Source organism: Arachis duranensis, chromosome 3, assembly GCF_000817695.3.
Source record: "Arachis duranensis cultivar V14167 chromosome 3, aradu.V14167.gnm2.J7QH, whole genome shotgun sequence".
Taxonomy (NCBI): Eukaryota; Viridiplantae; Streptophyta; class Magnoliopsida; order Fabales; family Fabaceae; genus Arachis; species Arachis duranensis.
Window position 1 is genome coordinate 115,995,580 of NC_029774.3, and position 14,414 is coordinate 116,009,993.

The 14,414-nt window shown below is 32.5% G+C and overlaps 1 protein-coding gene across 1 annotated transcript; it reads right to left on the reverse strand.

The window, feature by feature from the left end:
• Positions 1–10,849: 10,849 nt before the first annotated feature.
• On the reverse strand, positions 10,850–11,521 carry LOC107480392 (uncharacterized). The gene has a single exon (XM_016100517.3). The coding sequence runs from the start codon at positions 11,431–11,433 to the stop codon at positions 10,918–10,920; it is 516 nt and encodes a 171-aa protein (XP_015956003.1). The 5' UTR covers positions 11,434–11,521; the 3' UTR covers positions 10,850–10,917.
• Positions 11,522–14,414: the final 2,893 nt, after the last annotated feature.

The following is a 14,414-nucleotide window of genomic DNA, read 5'->3' on the forward strand; positions in this document are numbered from 1 at the left end:
TTAGTTTAAAATTATTAATTTTAATTACACGCTATTTTTCTATGATGTACGGATATTGACATAGACAAGGAATACACGGACACACGATTTTAAAATTTTTATGACACAGTGACACAACATATATATTGTTGATATTAAAATATAAATTTATTTTTTAATTATTTTTAATATATCTTTTAATTATATACAGTATTTAAAATATTTTTATTTTAATAATTAATAATATATATTATTTCTAAACTCATTTTCAAGAATACATGTTATGAATAAAACTAGACACACTAACACATGATGGTATTTAGGTATGTCTAAGCATGTTTAGAAAAACATTTTTTATTAGAACACAGTTGAACACGAAAAACACGTATATCAAATGAGTGTCGATGAGTATCGTGTCTAAAATATATCCAAGTATCAGACACGACAAATCGAATTTTAGTTACCAATTTTTCCTTCTTTCACTAAACTTGTACACCATAAAATTGTTAACTGAAGTTAGGATTTTTTTTTTCTTTCACTGATCGCATAGAGCTTGTCACTGTGGGATTGTATTTCAGTTTAGAAAATTTGGAGAAATAGTAGTTTTTTATGGTTTATTTATTTTTTGATGGTTTATTCATTTAGTCTTAATTTTAAAAATATTTGGATATATGTTTGTTGATGGTTTATTCACTTTTTGATAGTTTATTCATCTATTCTTAATTTCAAAAATATTTGGGTGTTGGATAATATTATAAGCTGGTTATGTTTTGTTGATGATTTGTTCATTTTTTTATGGTTCATTCATGTACTCTTAATGTTGAGAATATTTGAGCGTTAATTTTTATTATGAGATGATTATGTTTTTTGATGCGTTATTCACTTCTTGATGGTTTATTCATGTACAATTAATTTTGAGAAGATTTGGGTGTTGGATAATGTTATAAGTTGATTATATATTTTGATGTTTACTTGTGTCCTCTCAATTTTAAAAACATTTGGTGTTTGATAATATTATAAATTGAATATTTTTTTGATGGTTTATTTACGTATTCTTAATTTTGAGAATATTTAGGTATTGGGTAATGTTAGAAGATATGGTTATATTTTTTATTTTTGGTTATTCATAAAAATGGCCACCACCACACATATCACGTTAGTGATACACCATAAAGGTAGACTTCAAAGGGGATCAGATGGCAAGTCGTGTTATGTACAAGGTAAAACTACTCAAAGACATTGGGTATCCAATTATCTCCGATTTCTATTTGCGACAGCCTGGAATGAAAATTGATGGTGGCTTGAGACTTCTACGATTTGACATGGATATTCTTAAGATGTATGAAGTTGCTGTGGAGAATAGACATAAAATTGAATTATACATAGAGCATCTCATCAGCCAAGTAGATGTTATATATGTAAATGACAAAGCTGGTGTAAGAGCAGCTGATGAGGTTGATGTTACTCCATCAAGGACGAGAGTAAAAACTTGTGCTAGGAGAACTCCTATTCCAAAGAAGGCAAAAAGTCCTAGAAGAGTTCTTCAATTAGGAGGAGTACAAACTGAGGCCCAAAGTGTAGAGGGCTAGAGGCAGCCAATGTTACAGATAAGACCCAATCAGATGCCACTACAAATCCATTAGCCTCGACTACTATACCTAAACCTAACAAGCAGAATTTTGAGGATCCTATGAGTAGACAACAGCCACCAATTGTCACCTCCCAACCTCCAGAAATACCTTTCTAACCCCCTGAACAAAATGTGCAGCCCCTTACACAACCTGTATCTAAAGAATTTGCTACACCAAACATACTTCTAGCAACATCTATCCCCCTCACCATGGAAACTTGGGGAAAATTTCTGTATAGTTTGACACTGACAACAATGCCTAGCCAAAGTCCTCGACATACATAGAACCACCCTCTAACTTTGAAAATCCACAAGATGAATTGCTCACCCAATATGTTCCTTTACCATAGAATAAGGCCCCTTTCCCAAACCATGCCTGAACCACAGCCAACACCCCTTCTACCAATCCATCTGTCACAGTCAATGCTCTAGAAACACAGAATAACAACATAGAAGAGGCTATTAGAGACACTAGAAGAAAACATATAAGGTCTACTAAGAGACCCCCTCCAACTGGACAAACATTTATCCATAATGCGGATCGGAATCAACCTCCATCAGTATTCATTTTGTTTGATAGAGGAGAATTCTTAGATGATGAATCTGGTGTCCATTGCTATGAGTCAAAGGACCTTCATAGCATTGCAAGTGATGAAGTATCCATTGCAACTATTGGAATCCCTTTTTATAAAGTGATGAAGATGGAAATATGTACGAGGTTCAAAGGTTACCTGTGAAGGTGAGTGTGGATTTAGACAGAAGGACTTGTTCATGCAGGTTGTGGCAGCTTACTAGACTTCTATGTAGGCATGTCTGTACTGCCATTGCATACCAAAATCGCAGGGCCAAGGAGTTTTCGCACAATTGGCTTATTATGGGAGCATATAACTTAGTAGTATATCAGCGGACTGTTCAACCTGTCCCAAACCAGGAATACTGGGAGAAGAGAAATCACCATCCATTGTTGCCTCCTATGTATAGAAAACCTATTAAGAGACCTACCAAAAAGAGAGACACTCGTAGAGATGGTCCTAGAGAGAATCCTGATCCCCATAGAAAAAAGAGGAGATATGGTCTCATTAAATATAAATATTGTCTGAAGGTATAAATTAACATTTCATGTCTCATTTTGTTTACTTTGTGCATATTGGTTGTCTTTTAAAAAAATTAAAATTATTGAAATTACTCATGTGTTCTCATACTATTCATAACAGCAGAGGATGTAACAAAAGAAAACTATGTCTAACAAAGAAGTTGTAGCAGGTAGTGGTAGTCACTAGTCAGCATCATGGTGCAATAGCAACAACTAAAGGTATGGCTGTTGATCTTGATGAGGATGCTGCTAGGGAGCAAGAGATGGATTGGGAAGAGACTTTGGAGGCTATAGATACTGAAGAATCAGCTTCAGATTCACCTAATATAAGTTTTTTGTATTCACTCACTTCTTCAAATTATTGGCATGAAATCAATTTATCCTGCACTAAAGATTTGACTTAATGAAATTATCTTACATAAGTGAATGTTGACGTGGTGAACTCTGTATGTGAATCCTACCAAAGAACCTATGGAAGTAAGACCTCCACCTTCTAGGTCTTCTATTGCACATTTACCACCTAGGCCTATCATGAAGCCACCATATCTAAGCGACCAATTAAGAGGAGAAACGCTAAGAGGCCACCACCATCACAACCTTCTTCCCTCAGACCTATCCCACCACAACCTACTCTCATAAGGCCTACCTAGTCAATTAAGAGGTTTATTATAATATATGAAATGAACGTCTTTTATTTAGTTCAGTTTTTAGATCACATTTTTGTTATTTAGTATACAATACCAAATTTTTTGCTACATTTGTCAATTCATGACATTCATATGTCTTGTTTTGTCAAATACGAATTACATACAAGGTCAGAAATATCAATTATATCAACAATCATGGGCAATGTCATAACACAACTTGACTTTTTCATAGCAACGAAAATGTTAACAAAATTTTAAAGTTCATCGTCATTGAAACCAAATAGCCACAAAAAGGTTCCAAAACAAGATGCATCGTACGCAGAATTAAATATTGATTAATTGGAATAGATTAAAGCCTACACAAAGCAACAAACCAAAGAAAATTGCTATAAGTCATGACCTAATAGCTCTAATTTCATCGTGGAGCTTCCCCATCTTTAACAAGATCTTCAAACTATTCTCTCCAATCTCTTTTCTTTGTCCAGTGACATTGACCTCATGCATAGCACAGCAACTATCTTGATTTTTTTCTAACAAAGGCTTTTGCCAATTCCTTCCAGTCTCCATCAATCTCATCCATCCGTAAAAAATATTTGCAACCCATCGTCTGTAGTGTGAAACATAGTAATAAGGAATCGTTCACAAAAAAAAACCTAAACATAAGCACAAAAACAAAAAGACTTACTTTCTATATAGGATACCTAACGAATTATCTACCAGGATTTGTCAAAGTTCCAGATTGTAACAATATGACATCCTGCCCACAGAAGCATCTCCCAAATAGAGTCTTCTCTTCACCCCTCTTGAAAGACGAAGTCCCCTCTCCGTTGATGCTTGCATTCGAAGAACAATGGTTATCTCTGTTTTGCCTAGACATTCTAGGATTTTCAATTTCAAATTTAGCAAACAATTGAGGATGAGGATAAATTTGGAAAAGGAGTGATGTTATAACGGTAACAAGATACTTGGACACGTCATATTGCTTTTTCATAGCTAGGTAAGCACTTAATGTGCTACGTTGGTCTCTAATTTAATGGAATAAATGAGTTAATGACGCTCAGGTACTTTCGACAGACAGACCCAGTCTTTCATGAATACAAAATTACTTTTTGTCTTATATGAGTAATTTTGCCATCATTTGTAAAGTTCAATTAGTTAATGTTAAATAAGATAAATTTTAATTTTTTGTTTGTTATCAAATATTTTTGCAAAAATTAAATGGTGTTTTCTAAATACACGCTTCATTCGTGAGTCGTGATTAGTCATCATTTTAATTTGTTATTCAATTCAACTAGGTATCCTTTAAAAATTGTACAATATTTAACCTTTTTATTACAAAATTTAAAAAAAAAGTAAAACAAACACATTTAAATAAATTTAGTGTCTTTTTAAAATTGAATACACATCTAAAATACAAACTCAATAAAACTAAAATTTAAAATTTAAAATTTCTGTTTCAGTTTTATTTTTTTAATTATTAACATATTATCATTTAAATACAATTCCAAAAATATAAAGTCGCTGAAATTGAAGATTTTAATTGGTCTGTGTGATTATTTGTCCGCACCACCGTCCTCCTCGGCGCTGCCACATTATCCCCAGTGCCATTCGTCCTCTTGGCCGTTCCTCTGCAACGCCATCATCCACCTCGCTCGTCCTTGGCATCGCCTTCCTCCTCGCCGCTCAATCCACAGCCTCACTTCGTCCTACTCCTCGTCGTGTTAGTCCTCATCAGCGTTGCTAATCCTTCTGTGTCGGAAGTGGACCTCGGATATTTTGGATGTGTTTAAGAGAAAGCGATTCATAGTTCGTCGTATATATCTGTTTAGTTATTCAATCACATTGATTTTGCATGCCATGTACAACATCCTAGTTTGCATTGGAGAATGGTTTAAGTAGAAGAAAAGAATTACAATCCTCAAATTATCAACACTGTTATATCTGCAATTACGACCACTGCAAGCGTTTAAATTTTTTATTTATGATTTTGAATGTGTTTTAGAAATATTTTGTGTATCACTTCATAATTTTAGATGTGTTACAATTATTTTTTAATGTTTAAATTTAAATTTTAGATTTATAATTTTGGATGTGTTTCAAAAATATTTTTTGTATAAATTAATAATTTGAGTAAAGGACAAATAGGTCCCTGACCTTTTTTTCGCGGACATTTTTGTCCCCAAGGATTAGAAAATACATTTATGTCCCTGACCCCTCCAAAACGCAGACAAATTTACCCCTCCGTTGAAGTGACTCCGTTGGACTCAACAAAAAATACTGACGTGGCTCCCGTGGCGCTGATCTGGCCATTACGGAATGACACGTGGACTGTATCTTCTGAAAAGAGGACGTATTAGTCCCCACCACCAAAACGAAGTCGTTTCTCCCCCACCCCTCCAAACACACTTTAATCCCCCATTTTCAACCAACATTTCAGATTCAAGCCAAATCAGATTTAGATTTTCAACCAATCAACAACTCACATCAAGTCCAAGAATAACAGCATCTTGAACTACAAAAAGCGTCATATGGCTGGTGAGATTGAAGGGCGCAGTAAGCCAGCGACCGGGAGGCACATTGAGCTGGCCACCACCTTTATTCCACAACTTGAAAATCGCAAAAACGGCCCTCTCAAATGCCCCAATGTTGAGGGTGACACCATCGCCAACACCCCTGAAATCTGTCAAGTTGAAAGCCACCGGCCTCAGCTTAGGAATCGGGTGCAGCGGGAGGGTCCAACTGAAGAGGAAAAAGCCTCTGACGACAATGTTCCTCTGCCAGATGAAGACGGAGGCGAAGGCGGCGATCCAGAGGACGGTGAAGAAGGTTCTGTGGGAAGTTATGATTGCGGGGAGACAGTGCTTGAATTCGAGTCTTTGGTGGTGGAAGCGCCCAAGTGTTGAGGTGTCCACCATCATTGCAAACACGGAGTTGGATTTAGCAGGCGGCGGCAATTCGGGTGTCTGCCAGCATTGATTTTCAGAGGGATTGGAGCTTCTGAATCCAAGATTGTGAAGTGAGTGTGTGAGAAATGAAGGACCCTTTTTGGAATTTACTTCGATGGAGTGAATTCAAAGGGAAGCTATGTCTCACTCAGTTGGTCGCTCAAACAATGATGGCGTCTCTTTCTTTATTCATTGAAATTGCAAAACCATAGATCATGGATCCTTAACCGAAATTATCACTCTTATAATTATTTTTCAGTTTCAACACTTTGGTTAATTGCAAAGTAATTAATAACCCCTTGAAAAGCTATTCCAGAATCATCAGTTTTATGTGGAGGCAGCGCTGAGTTACGACGGCGATCCTTGCAGAGGTTGGTTCTGTCGTGCTTCTTCGATTGTGGCCAAGCCACCACTACTGACGGTGGCGGTATTTTCCTGGGAGCGCAAGGATGAGACTAGAACAGAACAGTAAGACACGGTGGTTGTGGAGGGTGCGCATGGGGAGGGGAGTAGAGTGTGTTAGGGTAAGTGAGGGAGTGGAGGGGGAGGGGGATAGGGCAAGGAGAGGAGGGGCAACGTAGGTGGTGGTGGAAGAGGGAGTCAGGGGGCAGGAGGTGGTTGGGGGTGGAGGTGGCTGAGGACAGTGACCCACTTCACTGTTTTTGTGGAAGGATTAGGACTCATAAATGTGAAAGATTGGGGGTATGGGTGAAACGACGTTATTTTGGGGTGGGAGGACTAATTTGTTCTGTTTTGAAAAGTTACACGTTTTGGTGTGAGAGAACTAATATATCCTGTTTTAAAAAGTTACATGCCACGTGTGCTCCCGTAACGGCCAGGTCAACACCACGGGAGCCACGTCAACGTTTTTCGTTGAGTCCAACGGAGTCACTTCAACGGAGGGATAAATTTGTCTGCGTTTTGGAGGGATCAGGGACATAAATGTATTTTCCAATCCTTGGGGACGAAAATGTCCGTAGAAAAAAAGGTTAGAAACCTATTTGTCCTTTACTCTAATAATTTTAGATGTGTTATAATTGAAAAAGAAATTACGGCCACTGTAAGAAAGAAACAGAGAACGAGATAGAAGAATATAAAAAAGAAGAAAATTGTATTACAAAGAGAGAGGAAACGTAAAAGAAGGAAACAAATCAAACAATAACTAACTATGAAGTGGATAAAAAATTAAAAAAAATTAGTTTTTGAAATTTAAATTAATCTTAATTATAAATGTTTATCTAAAAAATAGAAATATATATGTTTTAATTAAAAAATAATTAAATAATATTAAAAATTGACCAAAGACTGAGTCTCTTTTTTTTTTTTCTTTTTTTTTTTTCCGATGAGAGATAAATGATGACAATGAATTGATTTCTGCACTGTGAAGTTTGGAGCCATAGCTTTCGTCTTTGGACATCAATTCCCTTGTCTTTTTTTGTTTTTCTATATATATGCATGGTATGGTGTAGTATGCATGGTTTGGTGCTTGAGTTTGCACCGGCTCATTTAATGATGTCGATACTGTATACATGACTAAGCCAACATGTAATTAATGTAACACAAGAAAATCAACAACCCTAAAAATTTATTTTCTCTTTAGTATATGTTGGATTCAGCTAGTTACTTAAATTCTCTTTTTATTAGAGGATTTAGTTAACAACTTAACATAGAGCACATGTTTAGGTTATCAATAAAAAAGTTTTTATAAAAAATATATAAAATTTAATTTTCCAATATATTTATTAAAGTAAAAGATTAAAAAACTTCTACCTATGATAATATTAATATGTACTTAGTTGGAACTTGGAAAAGCTAAAGATGAAGCTAAAGCAATCCCAAAAGGAGAGGGAAATGAACGTGGCCCGGCACTGAAAATTAAAATATAAGTAGTTGGAGAAAGCTAGAATCATCAATTTAGTATCTTTAATATAGAATTTTTCTTTATCTCTACTAAACATTTTCAACTTTTTCGAGAAGTTGATCCCACAATTTAGTAGCTAAATCTTTCTTTTATCTAATTTAAGTTCAGGGTTGTATTTGCCTTTGGTGGTGGAAAGAAAATGTAAAGTGGGCGATGTTGAATTGTGATTGGATTGTAGGTAAAACATGTTCTAAATGCTTTACCAATTTATTTTGTCTCATAATTATAGTGATTAGTAGAATTTTTATATAAATGATATTGACAATATTTTCTTCAGCGTATAGCGGCAAGAAAGTAGTTAGGCATTAAAAAGCATGCATTTCAGAGTTTAAAGTATGGACCAACCACCCAATTCAAGGCAAAGAGAGAGTAGGAGCTCAATGCAAGTATACTTGGCTACTTTTGTTTAAAATGGAAGCTATACTTCAACTCTTGTTTCCCTAAATTTGTATTATTTGTTTCCTCTCATTTCTTCAAATGATGAGTGATCTGGTCTTTAATACAATGACCGATTAAAATGTGCCTTTAAAATATAGGTTAGTGAAATTTTTATTTCTATATATATTCATTATTTATTAATTTTTTTGCTATTTTGTATTCTAAAATATGCCTTTTATGAAGAGTATGTAATAAAAAAATTTAATATTCCTAAAATATATATTAGAAAAATCTTATAAAACAAAATTATGAAAGTTATTCAAATTTAAGTTTATGGTAATATGGAAATAAATAAAGAAAATTTCATATAATTCAGTTCAGGAAATTTTTTTGGTGAAAACATTAGGTAAAAAATAAATATTTTTACTAATTTTTTTTTTAAAATATATGCATTGCCAGAGATTAATTTTAACACGTTAATATTGGATTAAATAGTGTAATCTACTAGTACGAAATAGGTATTAGTAGTCGTGAATAACGTTTATTTCTCATTTTACAAAAAAAGAAAAAATTATTAACCATTTATGAAGAAAGAAGTTAGAACTAAAATCTTTACTTACGACTTTCTTTTATTAAAAAAGTTACTCTTGAAGCAATTGAAATCATATTTATGCCCATTCATTTTTGCTCTAGCATGTGCCTGTGGGCTGTGAACTGAGCACTCATCACATTAAAACAGAAACGTAGTTCTGACACATGAATATGATACAACATTACCAGCATTAACATGCCAGGGCCCAGGTGGCTCTTTTTCGTGCACAACAAGTCCTTTAACTTCTTCACCTACCCAAGACAAAAAAAATAATACAAAAAAGAAAAACTTATTCACCTACCCATCTGTTTTTACCTTTTAGAGTTGAGTACCAAAAATTAATTTCAAAATATTTAGACGTTGATAAAAAAATAAAAGAAAATGATAATTAATTTTAAAAATTTAATTTTAATATTCTTTCAGTATAAAATAGTTTTATATATGTATTCAATTATATAACACACTACATCATCAAAAATAATTATTTTTTATATTGACTACATAAATAATCATCTAAAAAAACGAATATAATTGTATCATTATATAAAATAAACGTTTTACACTGTTAGTATATCAAAATTAAATTCCAATTTTAATATATAAACTTTTGGACTAACCATCAATAATTTATTATTTAAAAATTATTTTAAATTTATTAAAATTTGACTATTTTTACAAACATCGTATACCTAAAATTGTCTGAATTGACTCTATTTTTTATTAGGGTATCATTTAGAAGGGAAGGGTACAGTCTTCCCTATCCTGTTTGTATTCCTATCAATATCCATCTACTACTTATTGGAGATAGACAGATAGTGTCCTCTTTAAGAAGAAAGCAATTTCTTGCTATAGTGCCCATCATATTATATCTAAGTTACTAAATAAATAAATAAATTTTAATTTATTTTTTATTTTAAAAAATAAATTAAGTAATTTAGATATCATAATAAAAACACCATAAAATTCACTTTTTCTTTTATTAGTTGAGTTTTCTCTCCAACAATATAGTGAGAGGCTTCTCACCAAAAATATCTGCTCATTTAGATATTTATATCAGGACGTTTACTCCAAGACAAAAAAAAAGTTTTTAACATGTTCATGATTAATCTATCAAGATTGGAGTTCATATCATCACTTAATAATTTAAACCGAAATTCCAATAATTCAAATACTTAGCAATGATTATGAATTATTGAANAAATTTATATATAAACTAATAAAATTTATCTGTTAAAAATAATTTAATATTTATATTAATTAAAATTAAATAATGTCTAACAAATTTTGTTAGGTAGATAATAATTTTTGTTAACAATTGGCTCTAGAATTAATTTAATAAAATAAAAAAAATACATCACTTTTAAATTATCTCATAAACTCTAACATTAGGATAATTATCCGTACATCTAGTAAATTGAACATCCTATATATCTATTGTTCACATTGTTTAATATTCTTATTATTTACCTATATTTTTCCATGGCAAAAATTATCCAAAATTGATGCCCCAAAAGTTTCTCTTATGAATTATGCAAGCATAGGATGAGTAGGAACATTGAATCAGAAGGACAAATAGCATATACATATTCAGATCAGAGAAATAAGAATCCCAAAAAGGGTACTAACTACTAACTATAAGTAATTAGAATAACCAAATCCGTCTGTACATTTGAGATTCCTTGAATTTATTAAACCTTGAAGACAAATTTAATTTCTACAAAAATATGAATGATCAGAGATATCTATGCAAAGTACGATTACTACCCCTCAGTGAAGATAAAAAAAGAATAAGCTGATCATCATTGCCTTCATAATACTCTACCTCAGTATTATTGCGCTGATAATGATTATGGTGATTATTCTGATACTTTGCAACAACATAATCAGGTAACAGCTTGATCCTGCAAAGAGGGCAAGTAGCAAAAGATTGTTGCAACCACTTGTCCAAACAATCCCTATGAAAAGCGTGGTGACACTTGAGGTTCCTCAATTGATCACCTTCATGGAACTCATTCAAGCACACTCTGCATTCAACAGGATCCAGTTGCTGCATCATGCTCTTGGTGTAGAGAATTGTGGGGTTCTTCTCTTCAACGAATCTGAGATACTGGGTGGTGGTGATTGTGGTGCTGCTGCGTTTGTCTGATTTGAGATACTGAATAAGAAGGACAAGTTCTATGAGCATGTATGCTAATAGCACTATTGCTTTAGCGTACAGCTGATACAACACTTCTGATATTCCTGTCATGCCTCTGCTTTCTTTTTTTGTTAATCCTTTCTCTTTTTTTCTCTGAAATTGCAATCAATGGAGTCAGGTTCAGTATAATAGTACGTTAGCAATAACTTCTTATACTGCTCTCTGCACCTTCTAAATTCTCTAATTCTATGGACCTTTTTTTTTTTTTCTTATGGATGTATCTATAAATAGCATTCATTTCAATGTCTAAATATGGAGTACAAAAGTAGTGAAGAACTAGCAATTATTGAAAATAACTTATTTTTTTTATTTAAAAAAAAAAGAAGTCCGAAATTCTCTAAAAATGGTTTTTCCTTTTGAAGTTAGAAAACAATTCTACTAAAGTTAGTAAACAAACGATCTCCAGCATAGTTTGGCGAATGATCCTTTCAAAAAAATAATATTACATGCATTTATCAATTTAATTTTAATATATTATTAGTGTAAAATCTTGAGATATGTATTTAATTATCAGTCTTATTACACATCTAAGTCTTTTTGATAACTAAGTCTAACTAAGTTGGTCTAAACCCAACAAAAATCAATTTTATTAGTGAGAGCGTGAATATACACTCCAACTCCCAACCACTAATGTAAACGTGAATGTTCATATCCTTCTTCTTCGCGTTCATCATTCTTTTTCGCATTCTTCCTCCTTCTTTCTCACGTTTCTTCTACTTCGCGTTTTTTCTTTCTATCGTCATTCTTTTATTGGTGCTGTTGTTGCTGTATTTTTTTTCTCCTTTTTTTTAATAATTTTGCAGCATTGATTTTTTTTATTCCTCTTAAGAGAGTAAAACAAGAAGAATTATGAGAAAATAAAATAAGGAGAAGATGAAGAAAAAAATATGAAAAGAAGAAGAAACAGCAGAAAATGAAAAAAAGGAAGAAGAAGAGTTTGAATTATGCAGAATTTATCAAAGCAAATAACACCAAAATTTCATAGCAATAACATATAAATTTCTTAATTTTTATACATAAATCTTGCTACAAAAACACAAAATTGTCTCATTTAATATTGCATTTTTTTCTTCTTTTTACCCTTCTTTAATGCAGTAGCAACATGAGAGGTGCGTGAATTTAAAATCATTGATAACAACTTGATTGGACTTGATTAGGTATTTTACTTAGTGGTAGAGCTTTTGTCTTCAATTATATAATAACTATGTTTTATATTGATTATATGAATGGTTATACAAAAGAACAAATATAATTGAACGACTATATATAAAATGTTTTAGGGTCTAGGTTTGGGATTTTATATTTTTAATTAAAGATGGCAAAAAAACCTGCAATCGCGGATATCCGTAAAGATTATCCGTGACGAAGAAGCTAACGATAACTTATAAAATTTCTATGGAGGCGAGGACTCGTCCCACGAATAAATGGGGACTGAGACGAGGATTGAGGTATCTGTCTCATGGGAATCAGAAAATTTTCGTAAAATTTTTTTTACTTAAAATGTCTTTTTATATATAAGTTGTGTAAATAATACTAGAGTTTCTTTTTTTATTTAACTAACATGTATTTTAAGAATACATATTAAAATTATTAATTAAATAAATTTTTATAAAAATCTAATATATTTAATGAATAAAATTTAAAAAATTTCACTGATAATAAACTTAAGGATTAAGTACGATTTTTGTTCTTAAATTAAGGGCTGAAAATTTTTTTGTTTCCAACTTTTTTTTTTTGCTTACAAAATTGTCCCTAAAATTTAACTTAGTTTTAAAATCGTTCTTTTTACCAAATTTTTTATTTTTACTACCAAATTATCTCTAACTAAAAAAATATAAAATAAAAAAAATGAGTTAAGGGAGAAAGGGGGAAGGGAATCACGCTTGGAGATTCAGGGAAGAAGAAGAGAAAGTGAAGGTGGGGAAGGAAAGGAGAAGAGAATCCGTCACCACTGCTCCTGGTCGTTCGGTCCTCGCCACTGGATCTCATGCCAGATCTCGCCGCTGCTCCTCTTTCTCGCTCGACGTCAACGCCAGCAGATCCGCGAGATTGGACGTCGCGCACTGCTCATCGTTTCTGTTACTCCTTCTCGCTCGGTCGCCGGTCGTCGATGCTCCTCGTTCTCCTTACTGGTTGTTGTTGTTCTGATTTCATTATCTATTATTGTTGTTGTTCTTCTGATTGTGGTTGTTGTTTTATTGTTGTTGTTACTACTTCTACTTCTGTTTCTGGTTCTGTTCTTGTTGTTTCTCTAATTTTATTATCCATTGTTATTGTTGTTCTTTTATTTTTGGTTATTGTTGATTCTGTTTCTGCTTCTCTTTCTATTTCTGTTTCTGCTTTTGCTTCTGGTTGATTTTAGAGAAAAAAGAGAAGGATATTTTGATCTAAAAGATAATTTTAAAATTGAGTTAAATCTTAGAAACATTTTATAAAAAAAAAGATTAAAAACAAAAATAAATTTTAATCCTTATTTTAAAGACCAAAATCGTGCTTAACTCTAAACTTACCATATATAATATATCTTTATTCATTTTCTCATATTACCTATTTTTCTTTGTAACGAACATCAATTGATTAGTGGCAACTAGCAAGTAGTGTAATTACTAATTTGTATAGAAGTCTGGGTCTTTTGGCTAAGATCAAGTGTAGTAGCTGTTCATATAAGGTTTTTTTTGGACAATCTGTTCTTATCAGTTTAATAGAAATTGATGAGTGGAGAGCTGAAAGCTCCAACGGCGGAGGCGGTCAACCTCAACCATGAGCTTTGGGCTCCACCTCATTTACGAGCCTAGCGGGCAATGCTTTCACTTCCCTTTCCCTTTATACTTTACCCAATGTTTTGCTTTGTTTTTATTTATTTATTATTATTTTTTTTACTGTCCAAAAAGATAACGCTACCTGTATTTATTTTTTGGACAAAGTATATTTTTTTTATTAAAATTTGTTAAAAAAAATTTTAAATATTTTTAAAATTTATTTTATTTTAATTTTGTTTATAAAATTTTTAAATTTTTAAAAAAAATTAAAAC